At 36.8% G+C, this 16,973-nt stretch overlaps 1 protein-coding gene across 1 annotated transcript in view; it reads left to right on the top strand.

The window, feature by feature from the left end:
- ACSS3 (acyl-CoA synthetase short chain family member 3) overlaps window positions 1-16,973 on the top strand; it is a 160,283-nt gene that overhangs the window by 131,146 nt on the left and 12,164 nt on the right. Inside the window, exons 12-13 of the mRNA XM_042947255.1 lie at window positions 9,235-9,316; window positions 11,498-11,620. Coding sequence (XP_042803189.1) covers window positions 9,235-9,316; window positions 11,498-11,620 — 205 coding nt within the window. The remainder of the gene's footprint in view (window positions 1-9,234; window positions 9,317-11,497; window positions 11,621-16,973) is intronic.

Genomic DNA, 16,973 nt, shown 5'->3' on the forward strand with positions numbered 1-16,973 from the left:
ACTTTAAGATCGTTATGATAGTAGCTGAAATGCAAGTAGATTAAGTTGAGGGACACACAAGATGTGACATTGTAATAATTGATATAGGTTGCTGGAGTGCCTCCGATTAGCATGATACTGGCCTCTTTACTCATATGGTTTAAGTAGTAGAATTTGGCAGGAGCTGTTTTAAATAAAGAACGTTCTATGTCAAGCCTTGAAAAGGATTTGTTTTCTCATTTATTTAGAAGAATTCTTAGGACTTGACATCCTCAGATTGATATGAAATTGTCTCAGGTGAGGTCTCTGAATTGCAGGATACCAAACACATACTCTCACCCGTTCCCTAATCTGAACCTAAATCCTAGATCTGAGAGAAAAAAAAAAAAGGAAGATATGGTATATTTATACAATGGGGTATTACTCAACAGTGATACAGTATGAGATCTTGGCATTTGCAATGACATGGATGGAGCTAGAGAAAACAATTTTTTCCCCCTCAGGTTAAAAAAAATTACAATTCTGTGAAAATTAAATGAAAAACAGTAACTTTAAAAAGAATGTATTTCTTCAGGTCGAGATACTTTGGCCTTATAGAAAGCTAACAGAGGAGATATACTTGATGATACACTTCTCAGATTCTCATGTTATCAGTAAACATGTAAATGTTATATTACTCTTTTCAAGTTTAAATTTTAATAAATCTTGTTGGCAAGATGGAAAAATAAAATACTGAATATGCCGTTTATAGTCATAATTTTTCTGAGCCAGAATCCATGTTCTGGTTGAATATCTGCTTGAAATATCTGGTTGAAATCTGACCTCTTGGGGGGGAAATGGTAGGGATGGGAGGACGGCGTTCCAAGGAACTAATAATCTGAACAAGATCGTGGGTGGATGTTTAGCTTACTTATGGAAGCACATGGTTTTTGAGAGCCTTTGAGAGCACTCTAGCAGCATACATTTTATATAACTGCCTGACTCTATGTGAGTCATCTATTTCATAAAGCAACTCTTCCTGTAAGATCCTAGAGGTACCATTTGATGCCAGCAGTTATACACCCATCTGTGTTCTGTCATTCTCATTATTGGTGGCTTTGCCCTACTTCCATTCAAAAATAATAAAACGTAGCAATAACCCACGTAAACTGTATTTGTTCTTGAAGCCATGAGTATTACTTCAAGTACTTAAAATTAACACAATTGCCTTAAGTCATTCTATGGTTTAAATTGTCACCAATTCAGAATTATTTTCTTCCCTCTGCATTCCTAAACAGGGAATTTTATTATGCTCATGTGGATTCTGAAATTTCTATGTGAACTATTTGGAGATACACTATGTTATGACATGCAGTGGACTTTGATCCCTCCCATACATTAATGGTGAAACTAGATGTTTGAAAATATTATATATATATTATTGTATTCAAAAGGTTAAAGTAGAAAAAATAGGAAAAAAGTTGCCACCAAAATCCCTTTTTTCTTAATTTTTTTTTTTCAACGTTTTTTATTTATTTTTGGGACAGAGAGAGACAGAGCATGAACGGGGGAGGGGCAGAGAGAGGGAGACACAGAATCGGAAACAGGCTCCAGGCTCCGAGCCATCAGCCCAGAGCCTGACGCGGGGCTCGAACTCACGGACCGCGAGATGGTGACCTGGCTGAAGTCGGACGCTTAACCGACTGCGCCACCCAGGCGCCCCAAAATCCCTTTTTTCTTAAAGAATAGTTCTTGAAATGTAATTTTAGGAACTTATTTTTATCTGTGAGAGCAAGGATTTCCTTTTGAAACCTACATCTCTAGAGGCCATTCTATCCTAACCCACCAACCTCAAAATTATTCGTGCATCTGAATGGCTGCCCGCAGTATGCATAGAATGTTTTCGTGTTTAACATCTATCCATAAGACTTGTTTGTGTCTGTCTATAGCTGTTCTTTGTGCCTTGAGGGGATACATTATTCATCCAGAATGTGAAATAGCCAATGAATGCTTTTTAAGAGCTCATAATAAATATATGTTTAGTTGAATTAAGGGAGAGAAAAAAACACAGCTTTTTGACTTAATGAAAATTATTTTGGTTTTAAAAAGGACTGTGTAATTTGGGAGATAAAATTCTTTCTGTGTTGATCACATTCTAAAAGGTCTGTGATGTGAAAGCAGGCTTCTTTCCAGAGATTAGCTACATGGGCCCCCAGAAAAACAAGGTGGCATGTAAAAGGGATTATACATGGTGAGAAGGGTCCACAAAATATCTGAGATTCTAAATTTTATTTATTTATTTATTTATTTATTTATTTATTTATTTATTTATTTAATATCTGAGATTCTAAATTTTATTTTATTTTATTTATTTATTTTAATGTTTATTTATTTTTGAGAGAGACAGAGACAGAGCGTGAGCAGGGGTGAGACAGAGAGAGAGGGAGACACAGATTCCGAAGCAGGCTCCACTGCTCTGAGTTGTCAGCACAGAGCCCAATACAGGGCTCGAACTCACAAACCATGAGATCATGACCTGAGCCGAAGTTGGACTCAACCGACTGAGCCACCCAGGCTCCCCTGAGATTCTAAATTGAAAAACAAAATGTATTGACCCTCAAATTTGAAAAACGGAACAAAATTAATACGTATTTCATTAAATATCTTTGAAATTTAACATCCTAACAACTTCATTGTCAATTTAGCCTTCATAAAGTTTTCATTTCATTTGTAAACAATTTTTAGGTCTTATTTTCTTACTTGGCATAATTTCCAAATATGTACAGTGACTGCTGACAAATAGTAGCCAATCGTAAACTAAATGTGTGACTTCTTGCCAAATAATTTTAAAAGCAAAATTATTACTTTTCTTCCAGAAAAAGTTTTAGTTTCTATGGTGTATTGCTATGTTTTATTATTTGTGCATAGATATGGGGTGAGGCCACCAGCAATAAGAATAATTAGGGTCTATGAGGAACTTAAAACTGAGCTGGCATCCAAAGCCAGCACTGGGAGTGATCCTGGCCAGAGATAGATGTCCACTCTCAATTATTCATGCCCATGCTTTTCTTTATTACTTTGTATAATAATGGAGTGGGAGCAGTTTGAAAGAGCAGTATTCCCTAATGTTATTTATGTTCACTAATTATACTTATAGTAGTATAACCAAGAATGCAAGGAAAATCTGCATAGAATATTTGCAATGTATGGGGCTCAAACTATGTTAAAGTAAGTCCATAAAGAAAATGACTCATTGTTTTAGTCCCAAATTTGTTTGCTTTTGTAAGTACTGCTATAGCTTCTTGTTTCGCTATAAACTGTGTTATGAACAGTATAAATAACATTGGAAACTATCTTTCTCTGACAGTTTCTTTAAAATCTGAAGCTATAATCATATTTTTACCCTTTTCAAGATATTAAATGTAATGATTCATTTTATCATATTAAGATGATTCACCCTAAAATGAGAAATCATGGTATGTGGAAATGTTAAAAAGAAAGCTCTTGTTCCACTTCGTTTTTTCCATTTTCTTTGTTAACGCTTTTTAGAAACCGCTGTTTTGCTCTCCTGGGGATCCTATAACTGGAAGGTAGATATTTAAGTGACTCCTAAACTACTGCAGACTCTAGGATGTAATAAACATGAATCCAAGGCTTTTGTAGATTTCTTGCATTCCTAGGATTTTTTTCCTTTCTAGTAGAAGAGAAAACTACATGTCTGCCTGGATGTTAGAGAATTCCTTTGATTTTGAAAGCTACACCAGGCAATTAATTTAGCGGGAAAGTTATGGCATCTGAATTGCTATGAATACAGGATGTTCACGCATTTGGGGAAGTGTTCCTGCAATTGTGTCCAAAGCTCTAAAGTGCAGAAATAAAACTGAGTCAGTAATGTCCAAGTACCCAGAGCAGGGCATGAAAGAAAATTTTCATTGCAATTGCCTTCCTCGGTACCACAGTGCTCACTGTTATTAAAGCCATAGGTCTCTGGCTACTGTAATGAGTAAGCAAGAGTTGATCATAACCAACTTGCACTAACTAATAAATTGTTTCCACAGTATTCGGTTTTCTAAAAAAGAAAACAGAAGTCCTCTTTTATGGGCCTGCATTTCTTGGACCAGATCCAGTGGTTGCTACCGGAAGTGGGGCCTGTCTCCCTGCTGTGTGCCCCCAGCCAAGCCTGGGAACATTGCCCCACAGCCAGTGGTGGGGTATGAGGGAGCCGGATAGCATTGTCCAAGTGGCTTCTACTCGGGTGCCTGGCGATAAATATCTCAGCCACGAGATATTGAACTCCTGTCCCCTAATGCTGTTTATTCACATCTTTATAGCTTTGCAGGAATGATTCAGTCACTCTGCTGCTGTCTTGGGAAAGGGTCAGACAGCTTTCTTTTCATCAGTGTAGCCTTTGAGTACAAGTTTGTCGCATAATTATAATCATGTTCCTTTTCTAAAGGTCATACACAGATTTTAGCAAGATGTTTTATTAGCCTTACAACATCACTGTGAGGTAGACAGTGGGCCAATGTCGTCCTCGTTTTAGACATGGGTATCTAAACATCATTAGTAGTTACACAGCTGGAGCTCACATTCAAACCTAGTCTTTTGTCTGTCCAAAGAGAAAGAAATTATGGCCTAATCAGTCTCTTTGTGGGAAGACAAAAAATAGCCTCACAAGAAAATCTCAAGTAAAGCCTAAAGACTCTATCGGAAATATTCGGGTGCAAAGTTGGGATCTAACCCCAGAATTCTCCAGGAAACTGGAGTTATATCTTCAATTTACTTCTGTTACCATGGAGACTTTTGATGGAGCAGTAAATACAGACCAGCCTGTATCTGGGAATGGAGGCATAAAAGGAGTTTGATATTTCAGAGTGGTCAGGAATGTGTCACCTTCTACAATGAGGGGCATTCCCTTCCTTTCTTAGCTATTTAAGGATTTTTCAGCATCCCCATGCTTCCCCATCATGTGTCCCCTCCACCCACCCCCCAGTGGGATCACTTCAGTTATTTCTCTTTCCCCTTAAGAATGGTCTCTTTGGAAAGACATTCTTTAGGGGTAACTCTTGATTCACAATTAGACAGGTTGCAACAAAACCCTTTTCACTCTGCTTGAAAGAGTTGGGAAAGGTATCACAGGGTGGTAGCATTTTACCTTGGATTTGAAGGAGGAGTACAGATGCTAACCAGCAGATGCCTTGGGATTTTAATATCTTCCTGTTTCTTCTGCCAGTCCAGTGTATCTTTATGTTATTGTAACTACAGAAAAAAGTTCTTTTTCTATAAGATAACTTCAGAAGAAAAGCCCCAGTGCACCCACTGTTCCAGAAAGAAGACCTACATTTAGTACAGAATAATCATTTGGATATCAACAAGAAAAGTGTTAATTTAGAATTCTGCCCCCCCACCAAAAAAAAAAAATCTGTTCTAGCTCATATATACCTAACTTCTGTCTGAAGCTCATTGCTTCTCTTCTCACATGTTTTATTTCACATATATTTTATATACCTATAGATAATCACAGATATTCCTAATTCTGGAAACCTCTCTTCCTGCTTTTCCTTAGGACTATTATATGGCATCTTTCAAGGTTCCTTTTACAGAGTTCTTCTCTAATATTGAAATAACAACATGAGACTTTATTAGTGAAGAACAGATAGCATTCCCTCATTTTATCCCATTAATTAACAATTTCAATCTCATATATGCTTTCCAGCCTGTTCCTCAGTTAGATTTGGAGATAATGAAGTAGTTTTCTGGGGACATCTCAAAAATGATCAGGAGGCAAATATGCTATTTCCAGTAGATCCACACCTTGGCTTATTAGGCGTGACTTAGTTTTAGGGATAAAACCTTCCCTTCCAAGAGCTCCTGCCAGTAGAGAGTTTAATGACCTGCTGTAAAACTTGCCTGACAAACATCTTTACGTTGTTATTTCATTAACGTGACTGAATAGATATCATTCATGACAGGCTTTCTCCCTGTCTGTTTTGTAAAAATACATTTCTTGTAGTACACAACACGCCAGGATTTTCATATGTCTGAGACCAGAGTTCTTATATCTTTGTATCATTAATGTCTAATACAATGATTGAGGAATACCGGAATCGAACAAATATTGATTGAATGAAGAAAATAAATACATGAGTGAATGAATGAATGAATGAATGAAACATAAGTTCTCTGGCATTTTCTTCTCTTTCATATCTTCATCCTCTCTCCACTGGCTACTTCTACTCAAATCTTCCCCATCTTAAATCAGCCTGCCTCTCTGTCTTAAACAATGACATATCTCTCCTGCCCATCACCCACAAACTTTTAAAAAAATATAGTCTAAACTTGCGGCCTCCACTTAACTTCCTGTTTAGTTTTTAGTCACACCCCTTGTTGGCCACTCCACACCACTGAAATGGCAATCCTAAGAATACTCAGAATATCTTAATCACTAAGTTCCTTAACCTCTCTTGAATCCACCCTCAGACAAAATCCGTGCTTTCATTTGACCTTGTTGAACACTCAGTCATTATTAAAACTCTATTTTAATGGCTCCTAAGTTACTATTTTTTCCTAGTTCTCATACATCTCTGTTTTATTTTATTTTTGTTCAATAGTCTTTTTTTTTTTTTTTTTTCTTTTGGTCCTTAAAGAACAATAGCATTTGGCCTTGAATTTCTCCTTCCTGTTTCATGCTCTGTCCCTGGATCTTATCTTTGGTATGTTATTCTTAATTCTCAAGGTCTATGGGTATACCCAAACTTATGCAGACCTTTCACACAGGAATGAGAAATGGTATAAAAATCCCTACTGTCCCTGTTCTTCGCAAAATTTAAGCAGGTATTTAAAATTTTGTGCAATAGCTGAAAAAGCCCAGGTCCTTAAAGTTTCCTGCCCCTCGCCCCCGGAGGATGACTACCTAGACTTTAATCCTCTAAGCTTTAATTAATTATCAGAATATAACGTATCTGTTATGTATTGTTAATACCAGGGGTAGATAAAGTGAAAGAGAAGCCTGTTTAACAATATGTCCTTCTATATGCATAGTTTTTAGTATGGGCAATATTAAGAGACTCAGTATTTGGACGGGCATTTCTGTATGCCAGATGGAGTTAGGAAACAGCTGCTCCCATTACACCTGGCATGTGCATTCTAATTTGCCTCAGACCCCACCACTCTCTGATGTCTGCCAAACAGCCTAGTGTCAGCTGGCATTTATTATGGCAGTTATCTTTTATTTTTCTTAGAATATTGTTTAAAAATATCACCATGAAAAACATACAGGATTATATATCATGATATATTTGGGGAGAAACAATTGAAAATGATTTATTTAATATGTAAGCAGAATCTATCTCCAGCAGGCTTATTGTTGGCGTTGCTTATTTTATGTATAGTCGGCTTCACTGACTAAGGTTATCTCTTCTGGCCTGTTTTGGCTTTTGATTCACCATCTACCATCCCTTCTTGGTGTCCTCTTCACCTCTTCCTTCTCGACATCTTGAACATGATGCTAAGTTGAATGTGTTTTGGTGGCTTCTCTATCCATATTTTCTGTCCATGTTTACTAATCAATGATATACACTGGTCTGTAAAATATTAATAATAAAAACACACCGATGAAGTGAAATTATATACATAGTGATTTAGGATTGACATAGTAAAGTCCGTTCAAAGGACCTGAAGGAATCATCTGCTTCAGCCTGCCTCCTGCCCGCAGACTTAGTGATGAACAGCAGTAGTAACAACAGCAGCATCTCTGTAGTTTTCTTTACGGATTACAGAATGCTTTCACATGCACTTTTATGTCATGACATGAGGTCCAGAAATGCAGATGTTGCATTTCTCGTCCATCTTAAAATGTCACCAAATGAAGCCCTCGCAAGGGAGGACCTGCCTGGAGGCTGGAGAGAGTGGGGCTGGGCGATGGCAGCTGGGCTCCTGATGCCACCTGTAACAGCACTTTCCGTCTGACCGAATGTGAGAATACAGTTCGGCACCTCAGAGGCCTAATACTGGGGTGGGGGGAGGGGGGTGTGTGTGACGTTGCCTCACCTGGGCAGCAGCCACGTCTACTTTGTTTTCAATTTTCTCAGCAGCCGTACTGTACGGTCCCTGCTTCACTATGTATTTTATTGTATGAGTATGGACGGGGAAGGTTTTTCAAAATCCTTTAAGTTTTACGGTATCTAAATCTCCAGACTTTAAAGCATCTAAAAGATTTCTGTATCCAGAAAACAATTTGAGTGGGTATTTTTGTCAGGTGGCACTTCTTACAGGGAACCAATCTAACATTTACCTGTCAGAAAGATAGACAGGGGTGCCTGGGTGGCTCAGTTGGTTAAGTGTCCAACTTCAGCTCGGGTCACGATCTCGCTGTTCGTGAGTTTGAGCCCCGCATTGGGCTCTGCTGACAGCTCAGAGCCTGGAGCCTGCGTTGGATTCTGTGTCTCCCTCTCTCTCTGCTCCTCCCCAACTCACGCTCTGTCTCTCTTTCAAAAATAAATAAAACATTTTAAAATTTTTTTTAAAAAAAGGAAAGATAGCTACAGATTAAGCCTTGCCATGCGTAAAACATCTGTTTGGTACTTTGGAGGAAAGCAGGAAATACAAGAGCAAATTGGTCGGAAAGAAGAAGTGTATCCAACCTTATATTTTATATTCTCAGGTATCTCCATGTGTTCATAGGATGAGAAATCACAGAGGTTGGGATGGTTGTGAAAAGGAAGAATAGAGGGCGTACTGAGAGGGAATTCCCTGAGCCGGGAGGGGAGGCAGCTTGACTGTGAAGATAAGATTGTTCCTGGAATGTTTAATTGGAGCATTTCTTCACAGAGACATGCAGGGGTGGCAGTTGGGACCTTGATACTTCAAAAAAAAAAAAAAAAAAAAAAAGAAAGAAAAGAAAAGAAAAAAGAATTTATTTGCTTATGGTGGAAGCATATTTGTCGTAAAAAGTCATTCAGTGATACATTTTTTATTCCTTTTTGCAGATGTTACGCTTCTTATTGAAACAGTGATTGCTGCTAATATGTCTTTGAATGCCAACTGCACGTGCCTTTTGTGCCCTTTGCAGAAACTACAGTCGTCCCTCAATGATGCTGCTATGTCATGATCAAACTACTTCAGCCCTTATTAGACACGATCGATCCAGCAGATTTAGGGGTTGTATTCAATGTGGGATTTGACTTGCAATTATCCATCACACTAGAAAACTATTCAAATCAATCTTTCTTTATTACCATTTTGATCATAATTCTAATTGCTCTGTTTTTATATAAGGTTGCCATTACCACCTGGGGCTTTTTCAGGACTCTGGAAGAATCAGGAAGCATTCAAGCATTTATACTTTGAAAAATTTCCTGTAAGAACTTTATTATACTTAAAAAAAAAAAAAACAAAAAAACAACAACCTTCCAAAGTACTTCTTTATAGTTCTTGCCTATTAAATTGAGCAGCTTTGTTCTGGAATCATAGATAATACTACAACTCTTAAAGTTTATCTGGACCAAGTTCTAGATCTCAGAAATAAGAGTGTCCAAAGTAGAATTATCTAAATGAGTCATTTTTATGTTTATTTTTCTCAGTCTGTGGACATAGAAAATTTTCAGTTTCTCTTAGCACATTTTCCTGAAATTTAGCAGCCCTCATTATCAGGAAAGTTTCTGTCAAGTTAAAAACTTTGGGGCCATCTATTCTTTCCTACGTTGGATCCCTCTGCAGAATGAAAGCACTGGATGAGAATTGTACACTGTCACTAGGCCCCCTTCACCCCCTAACCTGGTTATGTGAGCAAAGTTCATTCAGATGGCCCACAAGTTGTATTTTTCTATCCCTTGCCTATTTTTGACATTTTGTTCCTGAATGTTCTCTCTTAGCTTTTTATTTTAAACTCTCATTTTTAAATATGGACACATGCTAGAGACGGTGTTCTCCCAGCACAACGTCCAGTACCCTGGATAACAAAAAGTGTTCTCCTACTTTCTGTTTTGTCATTTTTTACGTGTTTCTCCATATCACCGTGATGTGTTTTGTGTTTATAACAGCACTTTACTGATAATCCACATCAGGTCCCACCATCATACTGCTGCTGTCCTTTCATCTCTATTTCTTTCCCTGAGACATCCTTGGTTCTCCTCATTATGCATTAGATGAAAAAATAAATAAATACATGGTCATAATTTCATAAAAAAAACCGAAGTCTCAGTATTTGGCATTTTATCTTTATTATTTGTGAGTGAAAGACAGGTAACCTCATCAGCCAGACAAATGGCAAGATTTAAAATAGCTTCCTTTAGAAGGAGATCATGGAGTTAAATGACCTCAGTAGCTAAGATTAAACATGCCCCAAAGGACTGTGGCAGGGAAGATTTGTCAGTAGGGTTGACTCCTGTCAGCCCAATCTATCTGCCTGATGGGCCACTGTGAAGTCATCAGAGTTCTGATGTGATTAATTACACCCGACAATGGCAAATCAGATGTGAGTGTGGTTTTAACATGATCACCTTTAACACTGAAAGCTCTTTCAAAGTCTCAGTTTGTGGTTAAACTATATGGAGTGACTCTACACTCGCCTTGTTACCCTGACCTCATACTTCTCATTAAAGGGCTTGGCCACAGTACAACAAGGTTGAGTAACTTGCCTGTCATTTAGAAGTGATGGAGCTGAAAATTGAACATAAAATCTGATTCCAGAGTCCATTCTGTTTAACTGTACTCTAGGTTTTCTCTCCAACAGAAATCGCAATAAGAACTGACAATTACAGAGGGCTTATGATGTGCCAGAGTCGCCCTCTAGGTATAAACCATCTCATTTATGCTTCATGGAAGCCTTACAGGGTATAGTTCACTACCCTGTTTAACAGATGAGCGTCCTGAATCTCAGAAAGATTAGGAAACCAAATAGTGACTCATCTGGATTGTTCCTAAAGTCTGTGCTCATTACGTAAGAATCAAGATGACTGAAAAGCGTTAGAAGAAATATTTCTTTCTACTTCTTATTCCTCTTTATTCATCATTCTATTGTGATTTTCTGGGTCAGTGAAGATGTGCTGCTACTTTGAGTTGATTAAAAATTATACTTCATCCTTATTATATTTCACGGAAGCTTGAGTCCAATCCAAATTCATGTTAATAAACTTAGCGCTGTATTTTCTAATTATTCATAGAGAGCTTTAAAGCTTTTAAAAATTAATATAATTAATGAAGAAATCTATCAGAATTACTTTACAAAACCAAAGTATATTGGAAATATTGAACTATTCTTCATTAAAAAAATTGAGTTCATAAACTTTATAACTTATAGTTCAGACACTTAACTTGACCATATATAAGAAGACTTAAATTGATTCCTGGCTGTTAGAGGAGCAAAGAAGTTCTAGTAAGTTACCAAAATCAAAAGGAATTTAATTCCATAGTCTAGGTATGAAAAAAGTCAAATGCATGGAGTAAATCCATTTTTATCACATATTATATATACCAAGCTTAAATGATTGTCTTACCTAGCAATACATGCTAATTAGACATTATTGATTCTTATTTACAGGGATACTATGACACCATGGATGCTGGTTACATGGATGAAGAAGGCTATCTATATGTTATGTCTCGAGTTGATGACGTGATAAATGTTGCAGGTCACAGAATTTCTGCAGGTGCTATTGAAGAGGTATTGATGAATATTGGTTTACTATTCCAGGTAGTATTTAGAGACAGAGCTGAACTTAAGTTAATATTGAGGTTAAGTCACTGTACCTGGAAAATTACTGTACCCTTCAATGGAAGCAGAGGCTAGATTACTCTAGTATTTCTCTTCCCTTATTTCTTCTTGTGTAAATCTTCATATTCTCCAAACTCCCTGATCTCTGCCTGGGTGGTAGTGAGGAATTTTAAGGATATATATGTGTTATTTATAGAAAAGCCTATATATATACGTATACATATGTGTATATATATACATATATATATATATATATATATATATATATATACATATGTATACATATATATCCGTAAAATTCCTATATATATATAGGCTATAGCCTATAAATATATATATTTAATTTTTTTAATGTTTATTTTTAAGAAAGACAGAGAGAGAGAGAGAGAGAGAGGGAGAGAGAGAGAAACAGAGCATGAACAGGGGAGGGGCAGAGAGAAAGGGAGATACAGAATCTGAAGCAGGCTCCAGGCTCTGAGCTGTCAGGACACAGCCCAATGCGGGACTCAAAGTCACGAACCATGAGATCATGACCTGAGCTGAAGTCGGTCACTTCACTGACTGAGCCACCCAGACGCCCCACTAGAAGGAGAGCCTATATATTTTTGCTTCTTGATAGCCTCTATCTTCTTGTTTTTCTCTTGCTTGATAACCAGGTTGTATAGAGCCTTTAAGTGGTATGAGATTTAGACATTTTATTCTAATCTTAAATCCTGAGAATTTTCTTCCAACGTAAACACAGTGCCACAGAGTCCCCAGAAGATTTTTTTTTAATGTTTTTGGTTTTTGATTTTTACATTTACGTAGAGTAAAATCCACTTTGTTGTTGTATAATACCATGAATTTCTATACTTGTTTGATTCTTGGAACCATCACCACAGACAGGATACAGAAAAATGTCAACACTGCCAAAGACGTCTGTCATAAAATTATCTTTGTATTCTAACCCTTCCCATTCCTAACCCTTGGTAACTACTGACTTTTCGTTTCTATGTTTTTGCTTCTCTAGAATGCCATATAAATGGAATAATACTGTATGTAACATTTTGAGACTGGGTTATTTCATTTAGGGAAATACATTTGAGATCCATCCACGTTTTGTGTATATCACTAACTTGTCCTTTTATATTGCTGTGCGGTATTCCGTGTGTGCATGTACTAACCAGTTTCTGCATCTATTCACTCACTGAAGGATATTTGGATTATTTCTAGTTAGGAAAAATTTTGAATAATTCTGTTGTATACATTCATGTATAGGTTTTTGGGCAAAATTCATTTTCATTTTTCTAGGATAAATACCTATAGTGGTTTGCTGGTTTATATGGTAAGTGTATGTTTAATCTTGTAAGAAACTGTCAAACTGTTTTTCTATAGTGTCTGCGCACTTTTACGTTCACACCAGCAGTGTTTGAGGGTTTCTATTTCTTCTTCATCAACACTTGGAGTTGTCATTATTCTTTATTTAAACCATTCTAGCAGATGTGAAATGGTATCTCATTGTGCTTTTAATTTGCTTTTCTCTAATGACTTACTGACATTGGGCATCTTTTGATATGCTTGTTTCTCATCCACATATCTTCTTGGTAAAATACTTGTTGACATCATCTGCCCCCCCTCCTTTTTTTTTTTAATTATGTTGTTTTCTTATTTTTCAGTTTTGAGAGTCCTTTATCTGATACATGATATGCAAATACTGTCTTCCAGTCTGTGGCTAGTCTTTTTATTCCCTTAACAGTGTTCTTAACAGAGCGGAAGTATTTTTTATATTGATGAAGTCAAGTTCACTAACTTTTTTCTTTGACAGATCGTGATGTTGGTGTTGTATCTTAGATTTCTTTCCTAACCTAAGGTCATAAATATTTCTCATTTGTTTTGACCTAAGAATTTTATAGTTTCATGTTTTACACTTAGTTTAGTATTTTCTATCAGTTTACATTTACATTTTGAGTTTTCATGTCTGTGTGTGAATGGTGCAGGATGTAGTTGAGGATTATTACTTTTTTTTAATATGGATGTCAGTAGTTCCAAGTATCAGTTCTTGCAAAGACTCCCTTTCTCCTTTAAATTTCCTTTACACCTTTGTCCAAATCAGCTGACAGTGTTTGAATGGATCTATTCTTAGAGCATGTCTTCTCTTTCATTTTTCTTTGTGTTTATCTCTTTACCAATAATATTCTGTCTTGACACTGTAGCTTTTATGGAATGCCTTCAAGTTGAATGGTGTCCACATTTGTTCTTCTTTTTCAAAGTTGTTTTGGATGTTCCAGTTCCCCTACTTTTCCATATATATTTTAGAACAAGCTTTTGATTGGGTCTTAATCTATAGATTCTTTTGAGAAAAATTGATATCTGACCTATACTGAATCTTCCAGTCCATGAATTTCATACATGTCTCCATGCCTTTAGGTCTCTTTTGATAGGTTTCGTCAATATTTTATACTTTTTAGTATACAGATTCTGAGCATATTTTGTTAGCTTTATACTTAAGTATTTAATGTTTAAGGTATTGCAAATAGAATCTTTTTTAAAATTTTGGTTTCTAAATTTTCACTGCTAGTGGATAGAAATACTATTGACTTCTTTGAGCTGGTATTTTTTATAGATTTCTTGAGATTTCCTATATAGATAATCCATCATGTCTGTGAGTAGGGATAGTTTTATTGCTGTCTTTTTAGTCTGAATGCCTTTTATTCATTTTTTTCTTGCCTTCTTGAGCTGGCTAAAACTTCCAGTATGATATTGACTAAGAGTTGTGAGAGTAGACACCCTTGCCTTGTTTTTATCTTAGGGTAAAAAAATTCAATACCTTACCATTATGAATGTTTCCTGGAGCGCTGTGTGGCTCAGTCTATTAAATGTCCTCTTGATTTTGGCTCAGGTCATGATCTCATGGTTTGTGAGGTTGAGCCCTGCACGGGGCTCTGCACTGACAGCATGAAGCCTGCTTGGAATTCTCTCTCTCTCTCCATATATCTCTTCTCCTTTCCCATTCATCTCTCTCTCTCTCTCTCTCCACCCCCCCTCAAAATAAATAAAATAAACATTAAAAAAAAAGTTTCCTGTCAGTGTTTCTGGAGATAAACTTTATCAAATTAAGATGTTCATTCTATTCCTAATTTGATCAGTTAAAAAATTTTTTTAATGTTTATTTATTTTTGAGAGATAGAGACAGTGTGAGCAGGGGAGGGTCAGAGAGAGGGAGATGCAGAATCAGAAGCAGGCTCCAGAGCTGTCGGCACAGAGCCCAATGCAGGGCTCAAACTCATGAACTGTGAGATCATGGCCTGAGCTGAAGTTGGACCCTTAACTGACTGGGCCATCCAGGTGCCCCTGTAATTTGATGAGATTTTTCAAAAATCTTGAGTGAATGCCATATTTTGCCAAGTGCCTTTTCTGCTTCTATTGATATGGTCATGTGGCTTTTCTTTTTAAGCCTTTTAATATGTGAGTTACATTAATTAATTTTCAAATGTTCAGTCTTGCATTACTAGATAAACCTTACTTGGTTGCAATGTTTTTATATATTGATTTTTTACAAACATCTATAGTAATTCTCTTTGTTCTGAAGTTGGTCATCTGTGGTAATCACATCTTTTGTGTTTCAATCTTCTATCTTTTGCCATCCTTTCATTTGGATCATTATGGATCATTATGGATCCATATAAATCCATCATCCGGATCATTATGCTTTCTATGGACTTGTAGATAGTATATAGTTGGATTTTCCTTTTGTTTTTATCCAATCTGAAAATCTCTATCTTTTAACTGGTGGTGTTTTTGGACCACTTACATTTAAACTAATTATTCATATGTTTATATTTATGCCTATCAGTTTATTGGTTTTTCTTTTTGCCTTTTCTTCATTCCCCTCATTTGCCTTTTTTTCCCTTTTAAGTCATTTCTTTCTTTTTTTTTTTCTTTTCTTTTTTCTTTTTTTTCTTTTTGATAGCTTTTGTTTCTTTGCTGAGAACTTCTGTTTCCATTCATTCCAGGAAGGTTTGCCCATACTTCTTGGGCCATGGCTATTTCTGGGTTTTTAATATTCATCTTTGTCAATTTTATCCTGAATGTGCAAATGGGGTGTTATGGGTCAAAGACAGATTTCTTGGTAGTAAGTGTGTCATTTCCTCTTACCTGAGGTCTTAACCCTAGTCCTACATAAGAACCAGACACTTCTAGATGACAGAAAAGGGAGATAATTTTTCTCTGCTTCTAAAGGGGAATGGAGCAGCTTCTTCACTCCTCCTCAGGTCTCCTAAACTGAAGGGCCTGCATCCAGACTCCACTCTTTGATATGTAAATAAAATCTCTCCAGGAGCCGGACAGCCCTGTGAATCTCAACTCTTACAACCTAGAAATGTTTCCAAGATCTGAGGCCTCATCTTTTTTGACATGTCAATACCTAGGAAGCTAGTGAGCCAGTCTCCCTAGCACTTTGTAAGTTTAACCTAGGGAGCTAGTCTAGACTTTAATAATTTTGCCCTCCCAGGTAAATTAGAAAAAGTCTTATTATCCTGTCAGATCAGAGCAATTAACTCGACAAATAGCTATAGATCAAATTCTCATGGTATTTGAAGATTCTCAACAGGCTAGGGCTTTTTATAGGAACAGTGAAGAATCCAGGAAAGTTTTATCCCCCTGCTGCCATTATAATAGCTGCATTAAAATCTTTGTCTGATAAATCTAATATTTGGGTCATCTTGGAGTTGGCATCTATTGACGGATGGTCTTTTTTCTTGAGATGTTTAGGTTTTCCCAATTTCTTTTATGTCCAGTAACTTTAGATTTTATCCTAGATATTTTGAATATGACATTATGAGATTTTGGATCCTGTTTAAATCATCTGGATTTGTGTTCTTGTGATTATTTATTTTAGTTAAAATCAGATCATGCCCACTTTCTATGGGCTGTGGTTCTAATGTCAATTTAATTTTCAAAGACTCCGAAGTGCTATTTGATCCATCTCACTTGTGTCTCTCCCAGAGGCCAATCTGAAACTCGAGTTAAGTGCTCAAAATCCTCACTGTGCTGATTCTGGTTGGATTCATGCCTGCACCAATCTGGGGTTGGCTCAGGACTACTTTAAATACACAGATTGAAAGTATGCCTTTCTCCAACTCCTTCCTCTCCATAATTTACTTTGTACTTTCTGATTTCCAAGGCTCCTCATTGCTGCTCTTCTGGGTAAAAAGTCAGGGCTTTACCCTCCCTATGTTCTTACCAGGGTTCAATACTGCATGTTCTACTTACACAGCGTGCCTGGGTGGAGGATGGGACTCTGTCTCATTGACAGCACTCTGTG

Source organism: Panthera leo, chromosome B4, assembly GCF_018350215.1.
Source record: "Panthera leo isolate Ple1 chromosome B4, P.leo_Ple1_pat1.1, whole genome shotgun sequence".
Lineage (NCBI taxonomy): Eukaryota > Metazoa > Chordata > Mammalia > Carnivora > Felidae > Panthera > Panthera leo.